A 23894-nucleotide genomic window follows, 5' to 3' on the forward strand; every position below is an offset into this window, starting at 1 on the left:
CTTAGAGCTACGAGCCATTTGGCATGCATTAAGATTATTCTCGCATCTTATTCAGATAAAGAGACTTCTGATCTAAACCAGCAACCAAGTGGCAGTGTTCTATGTGAACAAACAAGGGGGCATGGGGTCCTGGACCCTTTGGCAGGAGTCTCAAAGAATTTGGGAGTGGATGCTCAGTCATGAGGCTTTTCTTAAAGCAACCTACCTTCCAGCGGTCTCCAACATGTTGGTAGATCACCTAAGCAGAGTTTTTTGACCTCACCAGTGTTGTGTGGACCCAAGGGGGTGGCAAACAGGCTAGTTGAGCTTTGGGATAAAGCGAAAGTCAACCTATTTGCATCAGAAAGCAACAGGAAAGTTGACAAATTTTGCTTCATTCTTCAAAGCAAGCTCATATTCACTCTGGTTGCTTTTCTGCTCAAGTGGTATGCAGATCTAGTGTATGCTTTTTCATTAGTGATGAGAACAGTGCAGAAGGTTCTCAAGGATCAAACATGTTTTGTCCTCATTGCACCAGCTTGGCTCAGATAGAGGTGGGTCTCATCTCATCAAGTTGTCATTCTACCACTGATCCCTCTGGGAGCCAACCCAGCTCTACTAACCAGAAGGGTCATTTTATATCAGTCAAGCCTCCCCTCCCTAAATTTGATGACATGGATGTTGAGCGCAAAGTAGTTTCTTCATTGTCAATACCTAAGGAAGTTGAGGACATTGTGATCTCGGCCAAGAAGGGCATATGGCTTTAAGTGGAAGCATTTCTTATTTTTGTATCAAATAGGTTTTTTGACCCTATTTGCCTGTTCTCTAAAAGATCTTCCTTTCCTCACTAGGTCTCAGTACATCATGAGTCAAAGTGCATCGTAGTGCTATTGCTGCTTACCACTCTTCAGTAGAGAGAAAACCAATCTCCATTCATCCTCTGGTGTTGAAATTCATAAAGAGCTTGTGACAGCAAAGTCTCTAGTTTGAAACCACTTGTACCATGGGATCTTAACAATTACTTATTTATTTTAAAACATTGATAGCCCACTTATAACAACTAAGTTGTGCTAAGTGGGCTACAGCACATCAGTTACATAATTAAAACACCTTAATATAGCAGATGAAACCCCCTATGAGCCTCCAGAGTCAGCTTCCCCAAAATTTCTAATAAGAAAGGTGCTGTTCTTAGTTGCTATCACTTTAGTTAGAAGTCAACAAGCTATGAGCATAGGTTTCATACTCTCCATACTGGCAGTTTTTCACAATAGGGTGGTGCTCTGCACCATCTAAGTTTCTGCCTAAAGCAGTTTCTGCATTTCATTTGAATCATACTATTGTTTTGCCCATGTTCTTTCCAAGATCTCATGTGCATAAAAGGGAGAAGGTCCTCCATTTGTTGGACTGTAAAAGGGCCTTGGCCTATTACCTGAGGAGAACTCAATCACATTATTGGGGCTCTTAACTATTTATTTCCTTTGATCCTAACAGACTGGGCATGGCTGTTGCCAAATGCTCCTTGTCTAACAGGCTGGCAGACTTTACTCATATTGCCATGTGCTGGTCGGCATTCAGATCACACTCTGTCAGGGCTCTCTGTGATTCATCTGTGTCCATTGAAGACATATGCAAAGCTGCAACTTGATAGTCAGTTCATATCTTCATGCACCCACTACTGTCTGGACAGTCACTCAAGAAGTAACAGTAACTTTAGGCCGCCTGTTCATCCACGGGGCATACGAATTTCTTTTTCAGTAGTACTCCGCCATGCAGCCCTCAGCTGGGATCTCCCCACATGTCAGCTAATTCAGCCCTGCTTGTTGACCGAAATCGTTTGCTTACCTTAAACGGGGTACTCCATGGACATCAGGATGAATTGGCCATACTTTATACCCGCCTGCCTCCCTGGAAAGTCTACTAGCTGAAACTAATCTCTACAATCAACTGAGGGATCACAAGGTAGCTTGCAGGTGGGAATGTGCGCACATACTCAACAGTAAAAATGCTAGAGTGATTGATCCGTTTGGCACCATCAGATGACATCATCACATGTCATGGCTAAATCATCCTATTTACGGATCTGTTAAAAAAAAAAAAAAATTAAAAAAAATCACACAATTGCTGATCAGACGGTAGAAGAATTAATGCATTGTTTTAGGCTAGCCTTGTAAAAGAACTGCAGTAGGGCTTGTTGCTACTAAAAAAAAAACAGGCAACCCTGGAAGGAAGGGTAAGGGACAGAAGAGGGAGACCATGAGTGAGGGGAGAGAAAGAAGAGAGGGATGTAGTGAGCTTACAGGAAAGGGAGGATAGAAGGGAGCTATGAGTGAGGGGCAGAGGGGGATATATGGAGAGGGTCAGAGCAGAGCACAGAAGAGTGTGGCAATCTACCTAGAAAGGAGAGAGAGAGAATAGGGCTAAGAAGTGCTGGGGGAAGAGACAGCATGAGGAAAGGGAGAATATCAGAAGGGAGCCACAGATCATAGCATGGAATCAGATAAGGAGGGGGGAAGGGGGAGATCCATGGGGAGAGAAGGAAGTAGGACAGAGGGGGGGGGGGGGGGGGCACAAGGGGAAGTACAGAGAATGAAAAATGTAAGACGGGGATATGAGGAAAGGGAGAAAGGGTCAGGGGGCATGAGGGAGACAGCTGGAAAGATTAAGAGAAAGGGAGAGACAGAGGGCTGGAAGAGGTTAAGGGATAGCTGGGGGTGAGAATGATAGAAAGGAAAGGGAAGGCTGGATTAGGATGATGGGAAGTATAAGATGGGAGATACAAGGATGAGCGGTAAAATATTTGTGCGGATGGATGGAAGAACGGCAGAGAGGAGAGAGATGGGGAGAGTGGTAGGTAAGAAACAATGTTGACTAGCGAAAGGAGAGCTAGAAAAAGGAGTGTCATGGAGGGAAAAGTAAAATGGAAAGAAAACAGGGAAATGTGATATAAGAAACTAGAAGAGAAAAGGAGAAGAGAGTATGATCTGGGGAAAAGGTGAAAATACAATTTTCTATTTCTATTTAAATATTTGATTGTGACTTTAGACGTTTTAAATTATTTAGATTTTTTTTTTATTCTAGCTGATGGGCATATGTGTGTTGGAGATTTTTCTCAGGGCTGACCGGACCAAAGTGGCAAGCCTCAAGGGGTATCAAAATTGCCCTCTGCTGCTGTCTTTCTCACCAGCACTTTCTCTGTTCCTTACTGCTGCTGCCTCCTTGCTGCAGCAACTTCCTAGCTCCTCACTGCCAGGCTGGTCAACCATAAATCAGGCATACAGTCTCTGCAATGCCACAGCCACAACTCCAACCTCCTCCTGAGCACACTTCCAAAGTAATAGGCTGAGGCAGAGACATGTGGCGACTCTCAAGCCCTGCATTCAAGCACTTGATAAATTGCCTATTGTACACTGAGGAACTGAACAGATGGAAACCTAAGGTAGAGGGACTGGAGGAGCCGAATGTCAGTAGCAGTGGAGGCCTGGCAGGAGGCATCAGCAGCAGGAGAGTGGTGAGATTGGACGGGAAGAGGAAATTGGAAAACACATACAACTCTCAAATCATTTTCTATCTATTCTCGCACACAAACATAAAAACTGGAAGAAAAATTCCATTTCAAAGGCTGCAATTGATAGTTATAGTGTATGAGGCACTTTTCAACAATTACCACTTATTCATGTCCAAATGCAGATGAGAAAGTTCAAAGGTTGTCAAAGAATTTGGCTATGTCTCCCCCAAATAATTTAAGGAAAAGCTGCCCCTCTTTTAATACACTTTGATACTTGTCCCTCACATAAAAAGTTAACTCCATTTCAAATACATTACAGACCATCTCAAACCAATGCTCTACAAATGGTTTCAATGAGGAATTCCAGCTCCCCATAATACTCATTCTGGCTGCCACCAGGAGGTTGGTAATTAAAGATAATCCTTCCTTATGTAGAGGTCATAAGGTAGTGCCAGCCCCAACAGAATAGTCAGATGCAAAGGCACCAAATTTGGAAGTCACATGGGGCACCCACAAACCTTACACTGATCCTGTCCTTATGTCACTGTTTGACACGTCGTCATTGTTAAATGGACATAGCAAGTATTGTGGAGTTCGGCTGCAGCACAAAACAAAACGACACATACCATTTTTCTCTGTAACTTTAGCCTGGGTGTTACTTTCGTATTCATAGTGATAAAAAGTCAGTCTAGTGTACATTTAACTTATGCTGTGGATTATTTCAATTTCATTGGTCTATATAATTATGATGCCAACTTCAAGAGAGTACTCAACATTTGATAAACTGCAAGAACTATTGCTGTCTAGGAGCTGTTTATGCTGTCTGTGGGTGGTGGTGGTGAGTTTTCAAAAGCAGAAAATGGAAGGCAGAAATATTTCTGACTATGCTTTTGAACTACTTTTGATACTGAGCTAAAATCATTTATTTATTATTATTTATTTATTTGAAACTTTTTTATACCGACATTCATGTGCAAAAGAACATATCAGATCGGTTTACAGCGAAACGAGAAACAGCATTAAACGAATGCATTACATCGAACAAGGGATACAGGAACTGGTATCAAAGGGTACAAATTACATAAATTAAAACTAAACATTTGAATTTACTTTTCTGAGAAAAGTTTCAATGCCTGCCTATCACATGTAGATTATCCCTTTGATTAGTTGAATAGTGGTGATGTTCTGTCTGTAAAATGTTGGTTCTCAGCTTGAATAGAACAACCCCTCAAGGAGAGATGCTTTAGCAAATCACAGGGGGGAGTGATGTGAGATAGCTGGCACCAGTCCATTAAAGAAGAGACTCTGTCTCTAAGTGAGACCACTTCTCCAGTCCAGTGCTAGGGGAATGAGATGCTGTTGTTCATTATGGTCATCTTCTACAGCCTTCTATTTGAAGAATGAAGATAAAAGGATTTACATTCAGACAACAACCAACACGGACTGAATTACACAGTCTGGTTAAATAAATAAACGTGGGAGTAGCTTGCTTGTTGAGGCGGTTACTACCCTAAACCAATCAAGCCTGATACTTCACCTTGAATGCATATCCAGCGTGGCGCTCTGCTTCAGCAGCAGGAGGGGAATGAGGAAAAGAGGATTTACATCCAGACAGCATCTAACAAGGCATTGATCTGAGCAGTATGAGTATACAAACATCAGGGTAACTTCTCCTTACAAAGGTTACTAGCCTTATACTTCACTTTGATGCAGCTCCAACACTGCTCTCTGTATCAGTGGCGGAGGCGGAAGGAAATTGGAATCAAAAAGTTACCAGTAAGGGCCCTGAACTCAGCGGTCGGGTTTAACAGAAAGCTATATGAAAATAAGTGTGAGAGCTTGCTGGGCAGACTGGATGGGCCTGTTGGTCTTCTTCTGCCGTCATTTCTATGTTTGTATGACCCTCTATGGCCGAGTGGGGCTGCTCCTCCTCAACCCCCACGCCAGAGTGTAGAGAGGCATTGCAGCTGAGCAGGTCCGCTTCACCATGCCATTAGAGAAGAAAGGCCCTATAGGTGAACAGGGCTGCTGCTTCTCGGCTTGCTTCAGAAGAGAGGAGTGGTCTATCTTCTTCCACTTACCAACCCACAAGAGAGAGGAACAGAGGCTAAACAATGCTATGTGCTTCTAGCCCATGCTCACTCACATAGAGAGAAGTCAGATTAATCTACCTTCACTCCCTACTGGCTTTATGAAGAAAAGTGGGGAAAGTCATTGTCCCCGTTTTCTGCCCACTGGTTAAAGAGAGAAGCCAAAAAGGAGAGGAACCACTTGCCTCACCACCTCAAAGAGCAGATCCAAAGAAGAAAAGGTCACCTGCCATAGAACCATTGTGTCTCATCACAAATGGAGAGAGATGACAGAGGTTGCTGTCATTTGCAATGATTTATTTGTATGAAGATGGCTTTTCTGCCATTGCTGCTATAAACTCCAAGTGCAAAAGCCAGTTAAACATTGAAAAGTACCTGCAAGTGGCCATCAACAAAATACAAACATGCTTCAGCAAGTTGTATGACTTCAAGCAGACCCAAGGGGCACACTAAAACTGTCAACAGTCAGTTTTAGCATTTAGAAAAGGTTTTCTACATATCTGTATGTATGTGTGTGTGGATATATATCTGTATATATCTATATATATGGAAAACATGGCACTGATAATGAAATAAACTACTTGGTATTCCACAAGTACAAAAATAAAAAAAATAATGAAAACATTTCATTACTGCAAAAATATTATCTCAGTATGATGGAACGTAATGGGATGAAAAAGCTAGTTCATTATATATTGTATCCAGCAGTGAACTGTATTAACTTGCTTGCATCATGCCAACAGGCGTTAACAATCTTGAATTCATCACTGGCATAAAAAATCCCTTTTATTCATATACAATATAACTGTGTAATGCGTTTATGTGAAATCCACATAACCCTCAGCATATGTGAAATCAGCTTTACCCTCAGCAAGTATTTTCATGATAGCTGTCTTAGCTATTAACTAATGTCTTCATGATACATATCTTAGAAAATGTGTGTTGTCCTCTTAACAATTAGCATTTATATATATATATATATATTTGTATTTGTTTATGATGGCTCTCATAACTATCAAATGATTGCTTTAAAGCACATATCTTAGAGGTGGACTTTGCCTCATATATTGGCACAATTCCAGTGATGTTTACAAGATTGTTGATGCCTGTTTGCAATATGCAAACAAGCTAATACAGTTCACTGTTGGATACAGTGTATTATGAACTGGCTTTTTCATCACATTAAGTTCAATCATACTGAGATAATATATTTGCAGTAATAGTGTGTTCAAGCTTTTGGTATTCTTTTTATTTTTTTACTATATAAATATATATGCCATAGATAAAATTAAAAAGGAACACTGATGAAACAAAACTTAAATAGAATATTGAAAATATTAGTGAAAAAATATTTTAACTATTTATCACGCATAAATCATTTGCAAAAGTGCAAATACATTGAATCAGACAAAATGACTTAGAATAGAAACCTCAATACTTAATACCACCAATATGGCTTATCAATACAATATAATATTAATAAATCAGTATTTTCTGTATACAAAAAGGCCTATCTGAAAGGTTCTGGTATATATGAGGATACATCAAACACATCCCACTCAATTTGTAACCTTTTTATTTCTTCATATTTTTCCAGACAAATCTTTATCAAAAAACATCCGTATAGCAGAATAACGTCTTGCTAAAACATATACATCCACTCTAAAATCATTACAAACATTATTGTTTCTCAAAAGAGCCCACCACTCTTTTGTCCATATTTATCTTTCACACCCAATCAAGCTTAATCAAGTTGTATCATCCTTGTTTTCTTTTTCTTTATGATTGCACCATATTCACAGATGTGTCCACAGACATGTTTCCAAAGGTTCAGACGCCCCAGAGGTATTCACAGATGTATTCACAAACATAATTTTCATCTCATCTTGAAAACAGAAAAGTACATATATTCAGAACCATGTTACATTTTCCCACATCTCGCATGTTTTCCTAAAAATAAAATCTCATACTCGCATAGAAAGTATCTCATTTAAACTTTTGGCTCTTTTCACTTTTACCTTCCATTTTCATATCAGGTTTGATTCATTGACTCTTAAGAGTTCAGAAAACATATAGCATAGACACCTTAATCTTGTCCTATTTTATAGCAATTTATCAAAGAGAAAGAGATCAATTTTGCACAGAGCTTACCTTTGCTTTCCCCAAAAGACTCGCCTTCACTCAGGCTACAAACGCCATTACTGGCTGCTTCAATTTTTCAAAAAGGAGGCACAGATGCCGCGTATGATTTTGGGAGGGGTTATAATCTAAGGCGCAGCCGTGGAGTCTGTGCCTCCTTTTTGAACAATTGAAGCAGCCAGTAATGGCGTTTGTAGCTTGAGTGAAGGCGAGTCTTTTGGGGAAAGCAAAGGTAAGCTCTGTGCAAAATTGAATCACGCCTGGAATATGAAAATGGAAGGCAAAAGTGAACAGAGCCAAAAGTTTAAATGAGATACTTTCTATGTGAGTATGAGATTTTATTTTTAGTAAAACATGCGAGATGTGGGAAAATGTAACATGGTTCTGAATATATGTACTTTTCTGTTTTCAAGATGAGATGAAAATTGTTAAAATTCCCCCTGATGAAGCCGTTTGGGTGTTGAAACATCGAGGCCTTTATGTTGGGGTGTGTGAACCTATGGAAATACGTTTATGAATACCTCTGGGGTGTCTGAACCTTTGGAAACATGTCTGTGGACACGTGTGAATATGGTGCAATCATAAAGAAAAAGAAAACAAGGATGATACAACTTGATTAAGCTTGATTGGGTGTGAAAGATAAATATGGACAAAAGAGTGGTAGGCTCTTTTGAGAAACAATAATGTTTGTAATGATTTTAGAGTGGATGTATATGTTTTAGCAAGATGTTATTCTGCTATACGGATGTTTTTTGATAAAGATTTGTCTGGAAAAATATGAAGAAATAAAACGGTTAAAAATTGAATGGGATGTGTTCAATGTATCCTCATATATGATTTTATATATATATTGATTCCTTTCAATGGATAAAAGATTAGTTAGATTGGTTGATGTAATTTAGTTAATGTATTTCATTTATTTTTATTTATTTTCAGTATTTATATGCCACATATTCCACAAGACCACGGTGGATCACGACAGTATGTACATAATCATGATAAAAACTTCTATAAAAAAAAAAAAAATTCACAAAATAAAAACTTCCAATAAATAAATAAAATCACACAAAATAAAACAATTCAAACTCATCAAACAAAACTGTCAAGATTAAATGCAATGAACACAGATAAGTCATGGTTGCATTAAAGCTGCACAGTGTTCCAAGACACATACATCTGTCTGAGATGCAGTAGCAAGTACTTTAGACCTCAGTTTCCACCAAATGCATTCTTAAATAAATACATTTTTAAAGCCTTTTAAAACATTTCTGAATCAAACAACGCATGCAACAGTTTAGGCAAAGTGTTCCAATGTACTGTGCCAGCAACTGAAAAAGCACCCTCACAAGATGCCACTAGATATATGGCTCTATAGGATGGAATTTCAAGAAAGGTTTTCTCAGCAGAGCGCAGGGTATGACTAGGAATTTAAGTTCATAGAATGACATCAATCTAGGGGCAACCTCAGTTTTTATTTCATAAAACAAAGTAATGGGGAACTCAGAGCCCAAGTGAAATTATTAAAAGGGGAGGATGCCTTAATATGTAAAAGGTTAAGAACCATTGATCTAAGTGCCATCTTTGCAAGTTTAAACAGGCAACTCACTGACTTTTCTGTATTTGTGTTACAGAGCTCGTATATTAACACTTAACACGTAAATGCGTATTATAGAGCCTCTATGGTAATATCTTATTACACAATTATGTTCCTGAATTTCAAGAACTGGTACTGTGCTCACAAAGCTAGAATACAATTATGTAATCTTATGTATCTGTACCCACAGAACCAAACTAAAGAACCAAGACTATGAGAGTTTGGACCATTTGGAGGCGGATCTGAACTTAATGTTTGAAAATGCCAAACGTTACAATGTTCCAAATTCAGCCATATACAAGAGAGTCTTCAAGCTGCAACAGCTTATGCAGGTGAGGTGTTTATATGGAATTCTTGGGGGTGTAGTCAGGACTCCTGATCTCCCACCATTCTGCAGCATGGCTGCAAAATTTGGTACTTGCCACAGAATTGCACAGGCTCTCATGGAATTGTAGGAAACTGGGGTGTGTCTAAAAGGTGATAACTTGCCAGACTTGGGTGTGCACGCAGATATGTATCTCGTGCTCCATTGTCCCCCGTATATTTGCTGATCAGACTGCAAGAGGAGGAGAAGGGTGTGCCTTGGGCAATCTCTCCTCTCCTATTTCTGATTTCTATCCCCATGCCAATCCTCATTCCTTCCTTCCCAGCACTGATCACTATAGTCCCTCCCCCATTCAAAAAAAGATACACAAAGCTTAGAAAACCACTATTTTTTGAAGAAAAAAATTACATTTGATATTCAAATTTAGGCAAATACGCTGTAGAATTTTCTCTCTTGCTGCTGAATCAAATCCTGGGCTGATTTGGAAAACTGGGATTGGTGGGTGTGGATGTGTTGAAAAAGTACATATTAAGGCCAATTCCATCCTGCCACAACATTTAAAACCAAAATATTTAACATAGCTTAAAACATATATTCCATTTTGACCATATCTGCCAAGGTACCTACAGAAATGTGCAACACAGCAGATTCTGTGAAGAATGTGATGATGAAATAAATAATTGTACCACTGCATTGATCATAATATTAAATTTGTCTGTAATCATGTGTGCCTTGGTTCATTTTAGACATGAAGAATACTTGTTTAAAGCAATTGTATTCTCTTAATTGCTCAGAATGTTAATTTCTTTGTAAGGGGCCATGAAATAAAAAAATATTCTCTTTATAAACAGATATTAGTAAAATATTTATCCTATGTGTTTCACTGTTAGGATCAGGATGGAAAGCCCTAGCTGTTCTGATTACAACCTATTTGTTCTAGACTTTGAGGGTAATTTTGCAAAAACATTTCTGTGATTAAAACAGTATTTTACTCACAGAGATAGGCTTTTTAAAAATTGCCCACATGATATCTTATTTATATGAATGTAGATTCCGCTCAATGCAGCACCTGCTGCCCTAAGCAGATCTCAGAATAAAAACAAAGAATAGATACAGAAACACGCATGGACAAAATCCTTGCCAACGCAATTTGCTAAGATGAGCAAGACAAAAAGAATACAATCAAAATAAAAAAAAAAAACCCCACAAAACTAAAAATCTGAACAAAAACATGGATATGAGGTAAACTTATAAACCTCTATCCTGGTCACATGAAATTGTACTCAGACTGCATGGAGGCAATCCTCTGGGCAGAGTTGGGGAGAGGTTTGAATTGACGCACACATGTTTGAAAATTCAAACTATGGACATAAAATTTTCCCCAATACTTTCCATGTGCTAAATAGCAGGTAAAAGTGTGTGCAGGTAGATTTGGTGGTTTAATTTTCAAAGCAGACTTACGTGCATGTCTGCTTTCAAAATTGGTGTAACTTATTTGCGTGTTTACCATTTAACTTATGTGTGATATTAAGGCTTTTCATTCAGATATCATAGCAAAAGACAGATGGAATATGCCAGAAGAAAAAGGGTTGGGGGTTTTACATCAAAGGGCTAATTCTATAATTTTTGGCTTTTTTATAATGTAAAGTCTTAATCCTTCATTTTATTGGAATCTGTTGCAGAATAGAAATATTAAATTAAATTATCAACCTGCCTGTTCTTTTCGTCTGCTTCCGTAATCTTTTGTTTTATTATCCTAATTTATTTTCAATGTATTTTTACATGCAGTGAAATTTAAAGGTATGCCACGTAACTTGATTTTAGAAATCTTTCTTTCAGTCCACGTTTTTTGCTGTTTATGTTGTATTTATATTTCCTCCCAAGCTAAGAATTTCTCATGAATTTGCTTGGGTTTTGTGGCCTATCGCATGCCAACAAAGGGAGCTTCTCAAGCTTAGTGTTCTAAAGAGACGGCTGAGGGGGGATATGATAGAGGTGTTTAAAATCAGGAGAGGTCTAGAACGGGTAGATGTGAATCGGTTATTTACTCTTTCGGATAATAGAAAGCCTAGGGGCACTCCATGAAGTTAGCATGTGGCACATTTAAAACTAATCGGAGAAAGTTCTTTTTCACTCAACGCACACTTAAACTCTGGAATTTGTTGCCAGAGGATGTGGTTAGTGCAGTTAGTGTACCTGTGTTTAAAAAAGAATTGGATAAGTTCTTGGAGGAGAAGTCATTACCTGCTATTAATTAAGTTGACTTAGAGAAGAATAGCCACTGCTATTATTAGCAACAGTAGCATGGGATAGACTTAGTTTTTGGGTACTTGCCAGGTTCTTATGGCCTGGATTGGCCACTGTTGGAAACAGGATGCTGGGCTTGTTGGACCCTTGGTCTGACCCAGTATAGCATGTTCTTATGTTCTTAAAACTGGAAACCCTGTCTACCAACCTTTCATTTCTATCTTCCACTTACTCAGCTCATTTAGAAGCTTCTCACATTTGATATATTAATGTATCATCGCAATGGAGCCGGGCAGTTTGAAAGGCGCCAAGCCAGCAGGCGCTTGTGATGGGGAGGGCTACCCATCAGTGCTGATCACCTTGTAACAGCTAACATCCAAGGTAAAAAGACAAAAAATAATTGAAAAAACTGCCTTTGAAACTGAGGAGAGATTTCTGTGGAGAAAGCCATGATTCTGAGATCCGCCCCCTCCCCTGACATCATCGCAAACGGATCCGGGCAGTTTGAAAGGCGCCAAGCCAGCAGGCGCCGCGCGCTGAAGGGGTGCGACAAAGGGGCACTCCCCATTGTGTTATTTGTTTAATATGCTCCTTGTTATACCTTTTGCTTAATTGTTAAGAACTTTGATTTTCATGATTTTATTTTTGTAATCTCTTAGCCTCAGGTACAAAAATTTTAGATTGTAAGCCCTTTTAGGGGATAGTGAATTACCTATTGAACCTTATTGTAAACCGATGTGAGATCTTTTTGAAATGAACATCGGTATATAAAAATCGTAAAATCGTAAATAATGTATATATCTACATTTTTTAGGTCTTGTTTCAAAGTTAAACTTAATTATACTCCATTTATTCTTTCCTCAACTTTTAGGTCTACTAATAAAGAAACTCTTTCTTAGCATTTGGATAGGTGGATCCAGAACCCAGTGGGTTATGCACCTCTACCAGCAGATGGAGACGGAGCAAAGCTGACGTCACGGTATATATACTCCTGTGCAGACATCAGCCTGCCAGTATTCACCGTTTACAGCAGATGGTGGGCGTGCATCTCCCTACTGGGGATTGCCTTTTTTTTTTTTTTTTGTTTTGTTTTTTTATAGAAGGAGAAAAGAAGAAAAGTTTATTGCCCTGCTCTCTTCTGGTGATACCTTAAGGTCCCTTCCTCAGTTGAGTTTCCTGAGGTGATTTCTTCAAATTCTTCACTCTGAGTGCCTTGGTCAGGTAGCTGGCTTTTGCCGGCGTGGACTTAGCTGTTAAAAAAAAAACATAAAAAAAACAAAAAAAAACAACCCAGCTGAAAGGCAAGCGGATGCAGGAAGCCGAGCATGGCGGTGAATGTATATGCGTTCTCCCCCCGCAGCCAGAGACCGACTCTTCTCGGCCGGGATGGACTGAGCTCAGGTAAAGAGTATTTAAAAAAAAGAAAAACAAAGAGGGGGAGTTGTTTTTAGGGATTCCTCTCCCTTCTGGTCTCTGTGCTTGGCACGCAGATCCAGCGTCCGTTCCTGCCTCCAGGGGAGCTTGGGGGACTCAGGCAGCCTGGTGAGTTGAGCAACCTTCTGGGCTAGACTCTGCTCTGAGGCTTAGATTTTTTGCCGTATAGTAGTCTGTGGCAGTGTGTGTGTGTTTTGTTTTTTTTTCCTTTTCTCTGTGCAGAAGACTGCCCTCTTTAGGTATGTCAGTTTGTACTTGCTCACCCAGCTGTGCGTCTAGTTGTGTGCCTAGCTGGGCGCTCAGTTGGGTGCATAGGGATGCCTACCTGGGCGCTCAGATGTGTGTTTAAGGGTGCCTAGTTGGACGCACAGTGCGCTTCAGGGTGCTTAGATGGATGCTCAAGTTAGGCACCTAATTTTTGAGCGCCTTTTTTTTTTTTTTTTTTTTTTTTTTTTTTATAAATGCTTATTGCAAGCATAGCTGGGCGCACACTTGTCAGACACCTGTTTAGAGTGTGCTGTTAAATGACCATGGTGCCAATAGCAAAGGAGCCTAAGCGCCTTATCCTTTGTGGTGCTTGCCATATTCGGGCACCTCAGCCTGGCATTTCCTCTAACTTCTATCAGTACTGTTTGGAGGCTCAGGGAGACTTGTCTCCGTCTGATTTTGCTAAACCCGGTCCTTCCCAGTATGATGTGGGAATGGAAAAAGAGTTGCCAGTGGTTTCATCTGGGATTTGGGCTCCCATAACTTTTTCTTCAGTGGGGGAAGGTAGTTCAGTGGCCGCAGGACCCCCTGTTTTTGGCATGGGCCCATCTGCCTTTTCTTCGGTGGAATTTTTTTCAAGGGTTGTAGGCCTTTCTTCAGGCACAGTCATTAGCCCCGGGCAATCTTAATTCAGCATCGCAGGCTGCAGATTCTTTACCGCCTGGTGCTGCAGGTAAGCATCGGAGGACGTCTAAGCCTGCTGCAGGTCACGCCAGATGATGAAGTCAATCCTTACTCCCTGGAGGATGGGGAAATTCCTCCGTGGCTGGAGCCATTAGAACTATGTTGCTTCTCTTTCACAGAGATCGGTTACAGGCTCTGATTTCTCAGACATTGAAGATGCCTGGGGTACTAGGGGCTGATTCCAGGTCTGAGCCAAAGAAAGATCCCATTTTGATTTCTTTCCGTAAAGTCTCGTGTTTCTTCCCCATTATGGAAGCTATTCAAGAATTGATTGATCTTGAATGGGGCACCCGAAAGCTAATTTTAAAGGGGGACAAACCTTGGAAGGGCTATACCTCCTGGATTCGGCTGCAAGAGAGTACTTGGGTTTTCCTAAATTGGATGTGCTTGTATGTGCCATCACCAAGCGGACGACTATCCCCGTAGAAGGGTGAGCAGCATTGAAGGATGCCCAAGATAGAGTTGAGGCCATCCTTCAGCAGGCCTTTGAAGAAATGGCAATGAATTTGCAGATAGCTTCTTGTTGCTCCCTGGTGGCTCGCTCTTGTTTACTTCTCTCTCAGGAAGTCAATGAATCTGGCATGAATTCCAGAGCAGTGATGGAACCGGCAGCCGCCTTTTTGGCAGATGCGGGCTGTGACCTGGTCTGCACTTTGGCCAGAGAGGTGGCTTCTGTAATAGCGGCCAGGCATTGGCTATGGCTCAGGAATTGGTCGGCTGATACAATTTCAAAGTCTAATCTTATGAAATTGCCCTTTAAGGGATCACTTTTGTTTGTGAGTGAGCTAGAAAATATGGCTAATAAGTGGGGTAAAGCCCAGATTCCTCAGTTACCAGAGGATAAGAAATAGACCATGCGCTCCTTTGGCACGAGAGGTAGTGCCAGGGGTTTCAGATGCTTTTGACCCTACAGAGGAGCAGCTATCTAGAAGACTTGGCATTTGGGTAGGTCTTAGTCCTTTTGTCTCAGGCAGCCCAGAAGGGGTGAAGGCCCTAAGCTTCTCAATGAAGGTGTGCTGACCCATCCCCGGGAACAGGAGATAGGAAGTTGTCTCTTTTTTTTTTTTTTTTTTATCAGAGGTGGGTCGAGATCACGTCAGACCAGTATGTTCTGGAAGTCATAGATGGTAGACTCTGGAGTTTCTCAGTGTTCCTCGGGATGTCTTCATGATGTCTCCCTGCAACTCTCCGCAGAAAAGACAAGCAATGGAGTGAAGTTGTCAAGACTCCTCAGCCTGCTGGCTGTAGTTCCGGTGCCCAGGTCTCAAGAAAATATGGGTCAATATTCCATTTATTTAATTATGCCCAAGAAGGAGGGCTCCTTTCGCACCATCCTAGATCTCAAGGGAGTTAACTGTCATTTGCTGGTGACTCGTTTTCGCATGGAAACCTTACGCTCGATGATAATGTCAGTAGTCTGTGGAGTTTCTGATGTCTCTGGATTTGTCAGAGGCATACCTTCATATTCCCATCTGTCTGGAGCATCAATGGTTTCTGCGTTTTGCTGTTTTGGAGCAACATTATCAGTTTAGAGCGCTGCCTTGTGGGTTGGCCACCGCGCCCAGAACCTTTTCCAAAGTTATGGTGGTGGTTGCGGTAGTGTTGAGAGGATGGCATTCTGGTTTACCCATACTTAGATGATTAGCTGATTCAGGCCAAGAGTCTGGAAGAGAGCCTTCAGATCTCACATAAGGTGATCTCCTTGCTACAGGAACTAGGATGGGTGGTGAACTTGGCTAAGAGCAATCTACAGCCATCCCAGACACTGGAGTATCTCGGTGTTTGGTTCAGCGCAGGTGCAACTATTGACAAACAATACGCCCGACGGTGTGGTCTTATCTACAGGTGTTTGGTTTGATGACGGCCACAGTCTTCTAGTTTGTTGAAGTCCACAGTCTCGATTATTCGATATGGCTTCACTTCCCGGTGGAGATCAGCATACAGCTGCAGTGGTGGTTGCAAGCGGACCATCTAAGGAAGGGGGTTTCCCTACGATTACTGGACTGGCTAGTGCTTACGACTGATGCAAGCCTCCTGGGGGGGGGGGGGCGGGGCCCCCCTGTCAGGAGTTGATGGCACAAGGGTGCTGGACTACAGAATAGTCTCTTTGGAGCATCAATTGGCTGGAAGCCCAGGCCATCTGGTTGGCTTGCTTACGATTTGTCGACCAATTGCAGGGTCGAGCGGTTTGGATAATGTCAGAAATTCATCAGTCGCCAGGGTGGCACCAAGAGCCAGCAAGTGTCTCAGGAAATAGCCCAACTCATGGAATGGGCGGAAGTGCATCTTCAGGAGATCTCTGCCTCCCACATTGCAGGAAAAGACAATGTAAGACTTTCTCAGCAGGCAGAGTCTTGACCCAGGAGAATGGGAATTGTCAAACGAGGCATTCCAGCTCATAGTGGACTACTGGCCACTAGCAACATCTCACAAATTCGAAGGTTCTGTGCGTCTTCAGTCACAGGAAAGATCAAAAGCCCTTGGGCATTGATGTCCTTTGCAGGAGTGGCCGGTGGGCAAGCTCCTATATGCTTTTCCCCCATGTTCCATGTTGGGCAGAATGATTCGGAGGATTGAGAGTCACACAGGGATGGTGCTTCTGGTGGCATCAAATTGGCACAGGAGGCCGTGGTTTGCAGGTTTGCGAAGGCTCCTGGTGGACTTTATCAGGTTACCAGTTCACAGGGACCTGCTACAGCAGGGGCCTGTTCTTCATGAAGATCCGATTCTATTTTGTCTTACAGTATGGTCCTTGAAAGGGCTCGGATGCTAAAGCAGGGATATTCTGCTGCAGTGATTGCCACCTTGCTATGAGTGAGAAAGTTCTCCACTTCCTTAGCCTATGTGCGGGTTTGGCGAGTGTTTGAGACTTGGGGTGTGTATCATTCAGGTAAGATCTTACTCATTTTGGAGTTTTTGCAGAATAGGTTGCGAAAAGGGTTGGCCCTTAATTCACTGAAGGTACAGGAGGTGGCTCTTGCCTGTTTCCGAGGTCAGGGGAATGGTGGACCCTTGTCAGCTCATCCAGATGTGGCTCGTTTCTTAAAAGGGGTGAAGCATCTTCATCCTCCCCTGCAGTTGCCAGTACTTTTGTGGAGTCTTAATCTGGTTTTGGATTTCCTGGCAGGTCCCACCTTTCAACCACTGCGCAGCTTTTCCTCGAAGTTACTTACGTTGACAACGATGTTTCTTGTGGTAATTTATTCTGTGCATAGTGTCTCTGAACTGCAAGCTTTGTCTTGCTGGGAACCATTTCTATGAATGACTCTGAGGGCGATACAGTTGCGTACTGTTCCGTCTTTTTTGCCAAAGATGGTTTCAGATTTTCACTTAAATCAATCAATTTCTTTGATTCTGGACAGGGAGAGAGATGAGGAGGAATATTGCCTGTTACTGTCCTTGGATGTTAAGAGGCATATCTTGAGGTATTTGGAGGTTTCTAAGCCTCTCAGGAAGACTGTCTAGCTGTTTATATTCTGGTCACCGCATCTCAAAAAAAGATATAGTTGCGATGGAGAAGGTACAGAGAAGGGCAACCAAAATGATAAAGGGGATGGAACAGCTCCCCTATGAGGAAAGGCTGAAGAGGTTAGGGCTGTTCAGCTTGGAGAAGAGACGGCTGAAGTGAGATATGATAAAGGTCTTTAAGATCATGAGAAGTCTTGAACGAGTAGATGTGAATCAGTTATTTACACTTTCAAATAATAGGACTAGGGGGCATTCCATGAAGTTAGCAAGCAGCACATTTTTTTCACTCAATGCACAATTAAGCTCTGGAATTTGTTGCCAGAGGTTGTGGTTAGTGAAGTTAGTGTAGCTGGGTTCAAAAAAGGTTTGGATAAGTTCTTGGAGGAGAAGTCCATTAACGGCTATTAATCAAATTTACTTAGGGAATAGTCACTGCTATTAATTGCATCAGTAGCATGGGTTCTTCTTAGTGTTTGGGTAATTGCCAGGTTCTTGTGGCCTGGTTTGGCCTCTGTTGGAAACAGGATGCTGGGCTTGATGGACCCTTGGTCTAACCCAGCATGGCAATTTCTTATGTTCTTGTGTTCTTATACTCCATGGCGGGAGTAAACCGGGAGAGCTGGCATTGCGGGCTACAGTAGCCTGCTGGATTAAGGAGGTAGTCACGGCCACGTTTGTGGATGCTGAGCAGCCTTTGCTTAGTCAGGTTAGTGCTCATTCCATTAGGGCTCAGGCAATGTCATGGGCAGAAATTAGATTGCTGTCTCTCTTCAAGATTTGCTGAGCTGTGATGTGGTCCTCCTTACATATCTTTTCCAGGCATTAACACCTGGATGTGCAGGCCCGGGATGACGCAGCTTTTTCACATGAGCTATTGATCGGACTGTGGACAACCTCCTGCCCTATTTGGGAGTAGCTTTGGTACATCCCACTGGTTCTGGATCCACCTATCCGAATGCTAAGAAAGGAGAAATTGCTACTTACCTGATAATGTCCTTTTCTTTAATAAGGATAGGTGGATCTACCTTCCTGCCCTTGGCTGACGGATGTTTTTGCTATTGTCCTCCTGCGTGGCTGCGTGTTCCAGTGACTACTGTTAAGTGTCAATCCAGTCCTTAGACTAGTGTTACACTCATTGTTTGAGCTCAGTGTTTCCTGATTGCTGAATGGTCGTCTGTTAATAATCAAGTTTTTGTTAGTTTGTCCATTAGCTCATGCATATGCATTGTGGATATCCTGAAAACCTGGCTGGCTGTGGGTCTCCCATTACAGGTTTGGGAACCACTGCTTTAGACAGTTCTGGCATAGCAATATTTCAGTTATGCTTTTCTGCATACCTTGAGTTAGGGTGCTTATGAAAGACAGTACTTGAAAGTTCTTCAAAACCTTATAGGTTCATGGCATGTGCAATGATTCTGTTCCTTGAAACACCTTCAGTTAATCTGCACTTTGCTGCTTCCAAGTTGGTTTGGCACGTTGGGTATACTTCTATTCCTCAACTGCATTTGCATCTTGGCTGTTTTTTAATTACTTGAATATCAGATTTAATAAATAATATATCCATGAGAATCCTTAGGGAGCTCACAGTTTTTGGCATCTTGTGAGTGTTACTTGAGATAGTTATAAAGTGACCCTTCCGTGATGTTTTTAGTACTTTAATCATATGTGGTACCTTGAGTATGCCTGTATAATTCTAAGCCTGGGGATTGTTCAATATCTTATGATTATTCTTTAATGCCATCTTATTGTCTTGAAAAGTATCTACATTTTTGCTTCCAAAATTCTTCAATATATCAGAAGTTCTTTGCATCTCATGTGTGCTTCTAGACCTCAAGATAGTTTCCACACAGCAATATTTCAAGGATATTTAAGAACCATAAAGTTACCTTGATATCTGAAAAATCATTTGATGCTTCTAAAGTGCCTCTGTGTACATTATTGGATTCTTCATGAATCTGTAGGTATCTTAAAAAAAAAAATTTCAATGCCTGGGACAACCTTGGACTACTAACATATCTGGACAGTGTTTCTCAGCCCATTCCTAGAGGCACAGCTAACCAGTCTGGTTTTCTGGATAGCCACAATGAATATATCTGAGATATATTTGCATATACTAAGTTACCAATATAAGCAAATTTATCTCATACGTATTCATTACAATTATTATGAAAATAAGTGCCATGCTGAGTCAGACCAAGGTCCTCCATGCCCAGCATCCTGTCTCTAACAGTGGCCAGTCCAGGTTGCAAGTACTCAGCAGATCCCCAATAGTTGATCTGTTTCTTGTATTTGACTCCCAGGGATAAGCACTGGCTTTCCCATGTCTACCTGGCTGATAAATGTCCTTCAGGAACTTGTTCAATCTTTTTTTGAACCCCATTATGTTAGGTGCCTTGACCACGTCCTCTGCAACATATTCCATATCTTGATGGGGCATCCATTTTTATTGGAGTGGTTTACAGGCCTCCAAACCAAAAGGAAGAGCTGGACAGAGATCTGATTGAAGACATCCACAGGATAGCAAAGAAAGGAGAAGTGGTGATCGTTGGAGACTTTAATATGCCAGATGTAGACTGGAGAATCCCATCTGCAGAATCTAAAAATAGTAGAGAAATAGTAGATGCCCTGCAAGTAGCTTTATTCAAACAAATGGTAATGGAACCCACGAGAGAAGGAGCTATACTCGACTTAGTGCTCACTAATGGAGATAATGTCTCAGACGTCCAGGTGGGTGCCCACCTCAGCACCAGTGATCATCAAACGGTATGGTTTAATATCACAAAAAGGACACAAAAAAGAAGCACAAAAACCCAAGTTTTGATGTTCAAAAACACAGACTTTGATGAAATGGGGAAGTACCTGGAGGAAGAACTAAAAGGCTGGGAAAACGAGAGAGATGTGGATCAACAGTGGACCAATCTAAAAGGAGCAATCACCAAGGCAACTAATCTATATGTTAGAAAAGTAAGAAAAGCAAAAGAAAAATGAAACCTATCTGGTTCTCAAAGGAGGTGGCTGACAAAATAAAGGCTAAAAGAACAGCATTCAAGAAATATAAAAGATCCCAAAAGGAGGAACACAAAGAAGAATATCTGGTAGAACTGAGGGAGACGAAGAAATTAATCAAGATGGCAAAAAGTCAAGCGGAAGAGAGGATTGCCAAAGAGGTAAAGAGTGGTAACAAAACATTTTCAGATATATCAGTGAAAAGAGAAAAGTTCAAAATGGTATAGTGAAATTGAAAGGTGGAAAGGATCAATGCGTGGAGAGAGACGAAGAAATGGCAGAAATATTAAATGAATACTTCAGTTCTGTGTTCACTAAAGAGGACCCTGGAGAAGGACCGACACTAGTTAACAAGAAACTGGAGGGGAATGGAGTAGATGTAACTCCATTTACAGTAGAAAATGTATGGGAAGAGCTGGTGAAACTGAAAGTGGACAAAGCCATGGGGCCTGATGAAGTTCATCCCAGAATACTGAGGGAGCTCAGAGATGTGCTGGCAGGTCCGCTGTGTGACCTATTCAATAGATCCCTAGAAACGGGAGTGGTGCCGAATGATTGGAGGAGAGCGGTGGTGGTCCCGCTTCACAAGAGTGGGAACAGAGAAGAGGCTGGTAACTACAGACCGGTTAGCCTCACTTCGGTGGTGGGAAAAGTAATGGAGTCACTGTTGAAAGAGAGAATAGTGAACTATCTACAGTCGGGAGAATTGCTGGACCAGAGGCAGCATGGATTCACCATTGGAAGATCCTGTCAGACAAATCTGATTGACTTTTTTGACTGGGTAACCAAGGAATTGGATCGAGGAAGAGCACTCGATGTCATCTACTTGGATTTCAGCAAAGCTTTTGACACTGTCCCGCACAGGAGACTGGTGAATAAAATGAGAAGCTTAGGAGTGAGTGCCGAGGTGGTGGCCTGGATTGCAAACTGGTTGACGGACAGAAGACAATGTGTGATGGTAAATGGAACTCTCTCTGAAGAGAGAGCGGTTTTAAGCGGTGTACCGCAGGGATCGGTGTTGGGACCGGTCTTTTTCAATATCTTTGTGAGCGACATTGCGGAAGGGATAGAAGGTAAGGTATGTCTTTTTGCGGATGACACTAAGATCTGCAACAGAGTGGACACGCCGGAAGGAGTGGAGAGAATGAGACGGGATTTAAGGAAGATGGAAGAGTGGTCGAAGACATGGCAGCTGACATTCAATGCCAAGAAGTGCAAAGTCATGCATATGGGGAGTGGAAATCCGAATGAACTGTATTCGATGGGGGGAGAAAGGCTGATGTGCACGGAGCAGGAGAGAGACCTTGGGGTGATGGTGTCTAATGATCTGAAGTCGGAGAAACAATGTGACAAGGCGATAGCTAAAGCCAGAAGAATGCTGGGCTGCATAGAGAGAGGAATATCGAGTAAGAAAAGGGAAGTGATTATCCCCTTGTACAGGTCCTTGGTGAGACCTCACCTGGAGTATTGTGTTCAGTTCTGGAGACCGTATCTCCGAAGAGACAGAGACAAGATGGAGGCGGTCCAGAGAAGGGTGACCAAAAAGGTGGAAGGTCTTCATCAAATGACTTATGAGGAGAGATTGAAGAATCTAAATATGTACACCCTGGAGGAAAGGAGGAGCAGAGGTGATATGATACAGACTTTCAGATACTTGAAAGGTTTTAATGATCCAATGACAACGACAAACCTTTTCCATAGGAAAAAAATCAGCAGAACCAGGGGTCACGATTTGAAGCTCCAGGGAGGAAGATTCAGAACCAAGGTCAGGAAGTATTTCTTCACGGAGAGGGTGGTGGATGCCTGGAATGCCCTTCCGAAGGAAGTGGTGAAGACCAGAACTGTGAAGGACTTCAAAGGGGCGTGGGATAAACACTGTGGATCCATAAAATCAAGAGGCCGTCAATAAAGAGTGGGTGGCTCGCCAGAATGACGGCTACTGCCTGGAGATAATACCCTTATTCAATAAACATACACATGGTTACTGTGACTCCAACATCACTCTAAGCTACAACAGCAAGAGGAAATGTGGAAAAAAGGATTCGCACTCACAAAGTGGGGAGTAGCTGGCTTGTTACGGCGGTTACTACCCCAAACCAAATAAGCCTGATACTTCACTTTCAATACATATCCAGCATAGCTCTCTGCTTCAACGGCAGGGGAGAAGAAAAACTGATACTTCACGCATAGCTCTCTGCTTCAACGGCAGGGGAGAAGAAAAACTGATACTTCACGCATATCCAGCATAGCTCTCTGCTTCAACGGCAGGGGAGAAGAAAAAAGGATTCGCACTCACAAAGCGGGGAGTAGCTGGCTTGTTACGGCGGTTACTACCCCAAACCAAATAAGCCTGATACTTCACTTTCAATGCATATCCTGCTTCAACCGCAGGGGAGAAGAAAAACTGATACTTCACGCATATCCAGCATAGCTCCCTGCTTCAACGGCAGGGGAGAAGAAAAACAACCAATAAGGGCTGAATAACACAGTCTGGGTAAAAGAAATAAACATGGGTGTAGCTTGCTTATTGCGGCGGTTACTACCCCTACTACCCCTAACTAATCAAGCTTGATATTTTACTTGGTTGCAGCTCCATCACTGCTCTCTACATTAATGGTGGGGGTGGAAGGGAAATAGAACCAAAGAGCTAAGAGAAACAGATAAGTATGAGAAAAAAATGTGAAGCTTGCTGGGCAGACTGGATGGGCCGTTTGGTCTTCTTCTGCCGTCATTTCTATGTTTCTATGTTTCTATGTTTGATTGTACACAGAGTGAAAATATACTTCCTAAGATTAGTTTTAAATTTGCTACTTTCATGCAGTGTCACTTAGTCTTAGTGTTTGAAAGCGTAAACAACTGTTCCCTATTTACCTGTTCCACGCTTACTCATGATTTTATTGATAAGAACATAATCTCAATTATACTCCCTTTCAAGTGTCTTTTATCTAAAGAGCCCTAATCTGTTTAGATTTTCTCCATAAGACAGTTTTTCTATCTTCTTTATCATTTTTGTCAACCTTCTCTGTACCATTTTATGTCTGCTATGCCTTTTGAGATGGAGTAACCAGAACTGCATACAATACTGAAGATGCAGTTGTACCACGGGTCTAAACAAATTCTTATTTGTGTACCTTATTCCTTTCAAAATAATTCCTA

General features: G+C 41.7%; 1 protein-coding gene across 6 annotated transcripts in view; it reads left to right on the top strand.

Annotated features, from left to right (window-relative positions):
- PBRM1 (polybromo 1) overlaps positions 1–23894 on the top strand; it is a 355730-nt gene that overhangs the window by 122818 nt on the left and 209018 nt on the right. For all 6 annotated transcript variants that reach the window (XM_029599448.1, XM_029599445.1, XM_029599446.1 and 3 more), the window contains exon 13: positions 9498–9639. In XM_029599448.1, the coding sequence (XP_029455308.1) occupies positions 9498–9639 (142 nt within the window). The remainder of the gene's footprint in view (positions 1–9497; positions 9640–23894) is intronic.

This window comes from Rhinatrema bivittatum, chromosome 4 (genome assembly GCF_901001135.1).
Source record: "Rhinatrema bivittatum chromosome 4, aRhiBiv1.1, whole genome shotgun sequence".
In the NCBI taxonomy this organism is placed as follows: domain Eukaryota; kingdom Metazoa; phylum Chordata; class Amphibia; order Gymnophiona; family Rhinatrematidae; genus Rhinatrema; species Rhinatrema bivittatum.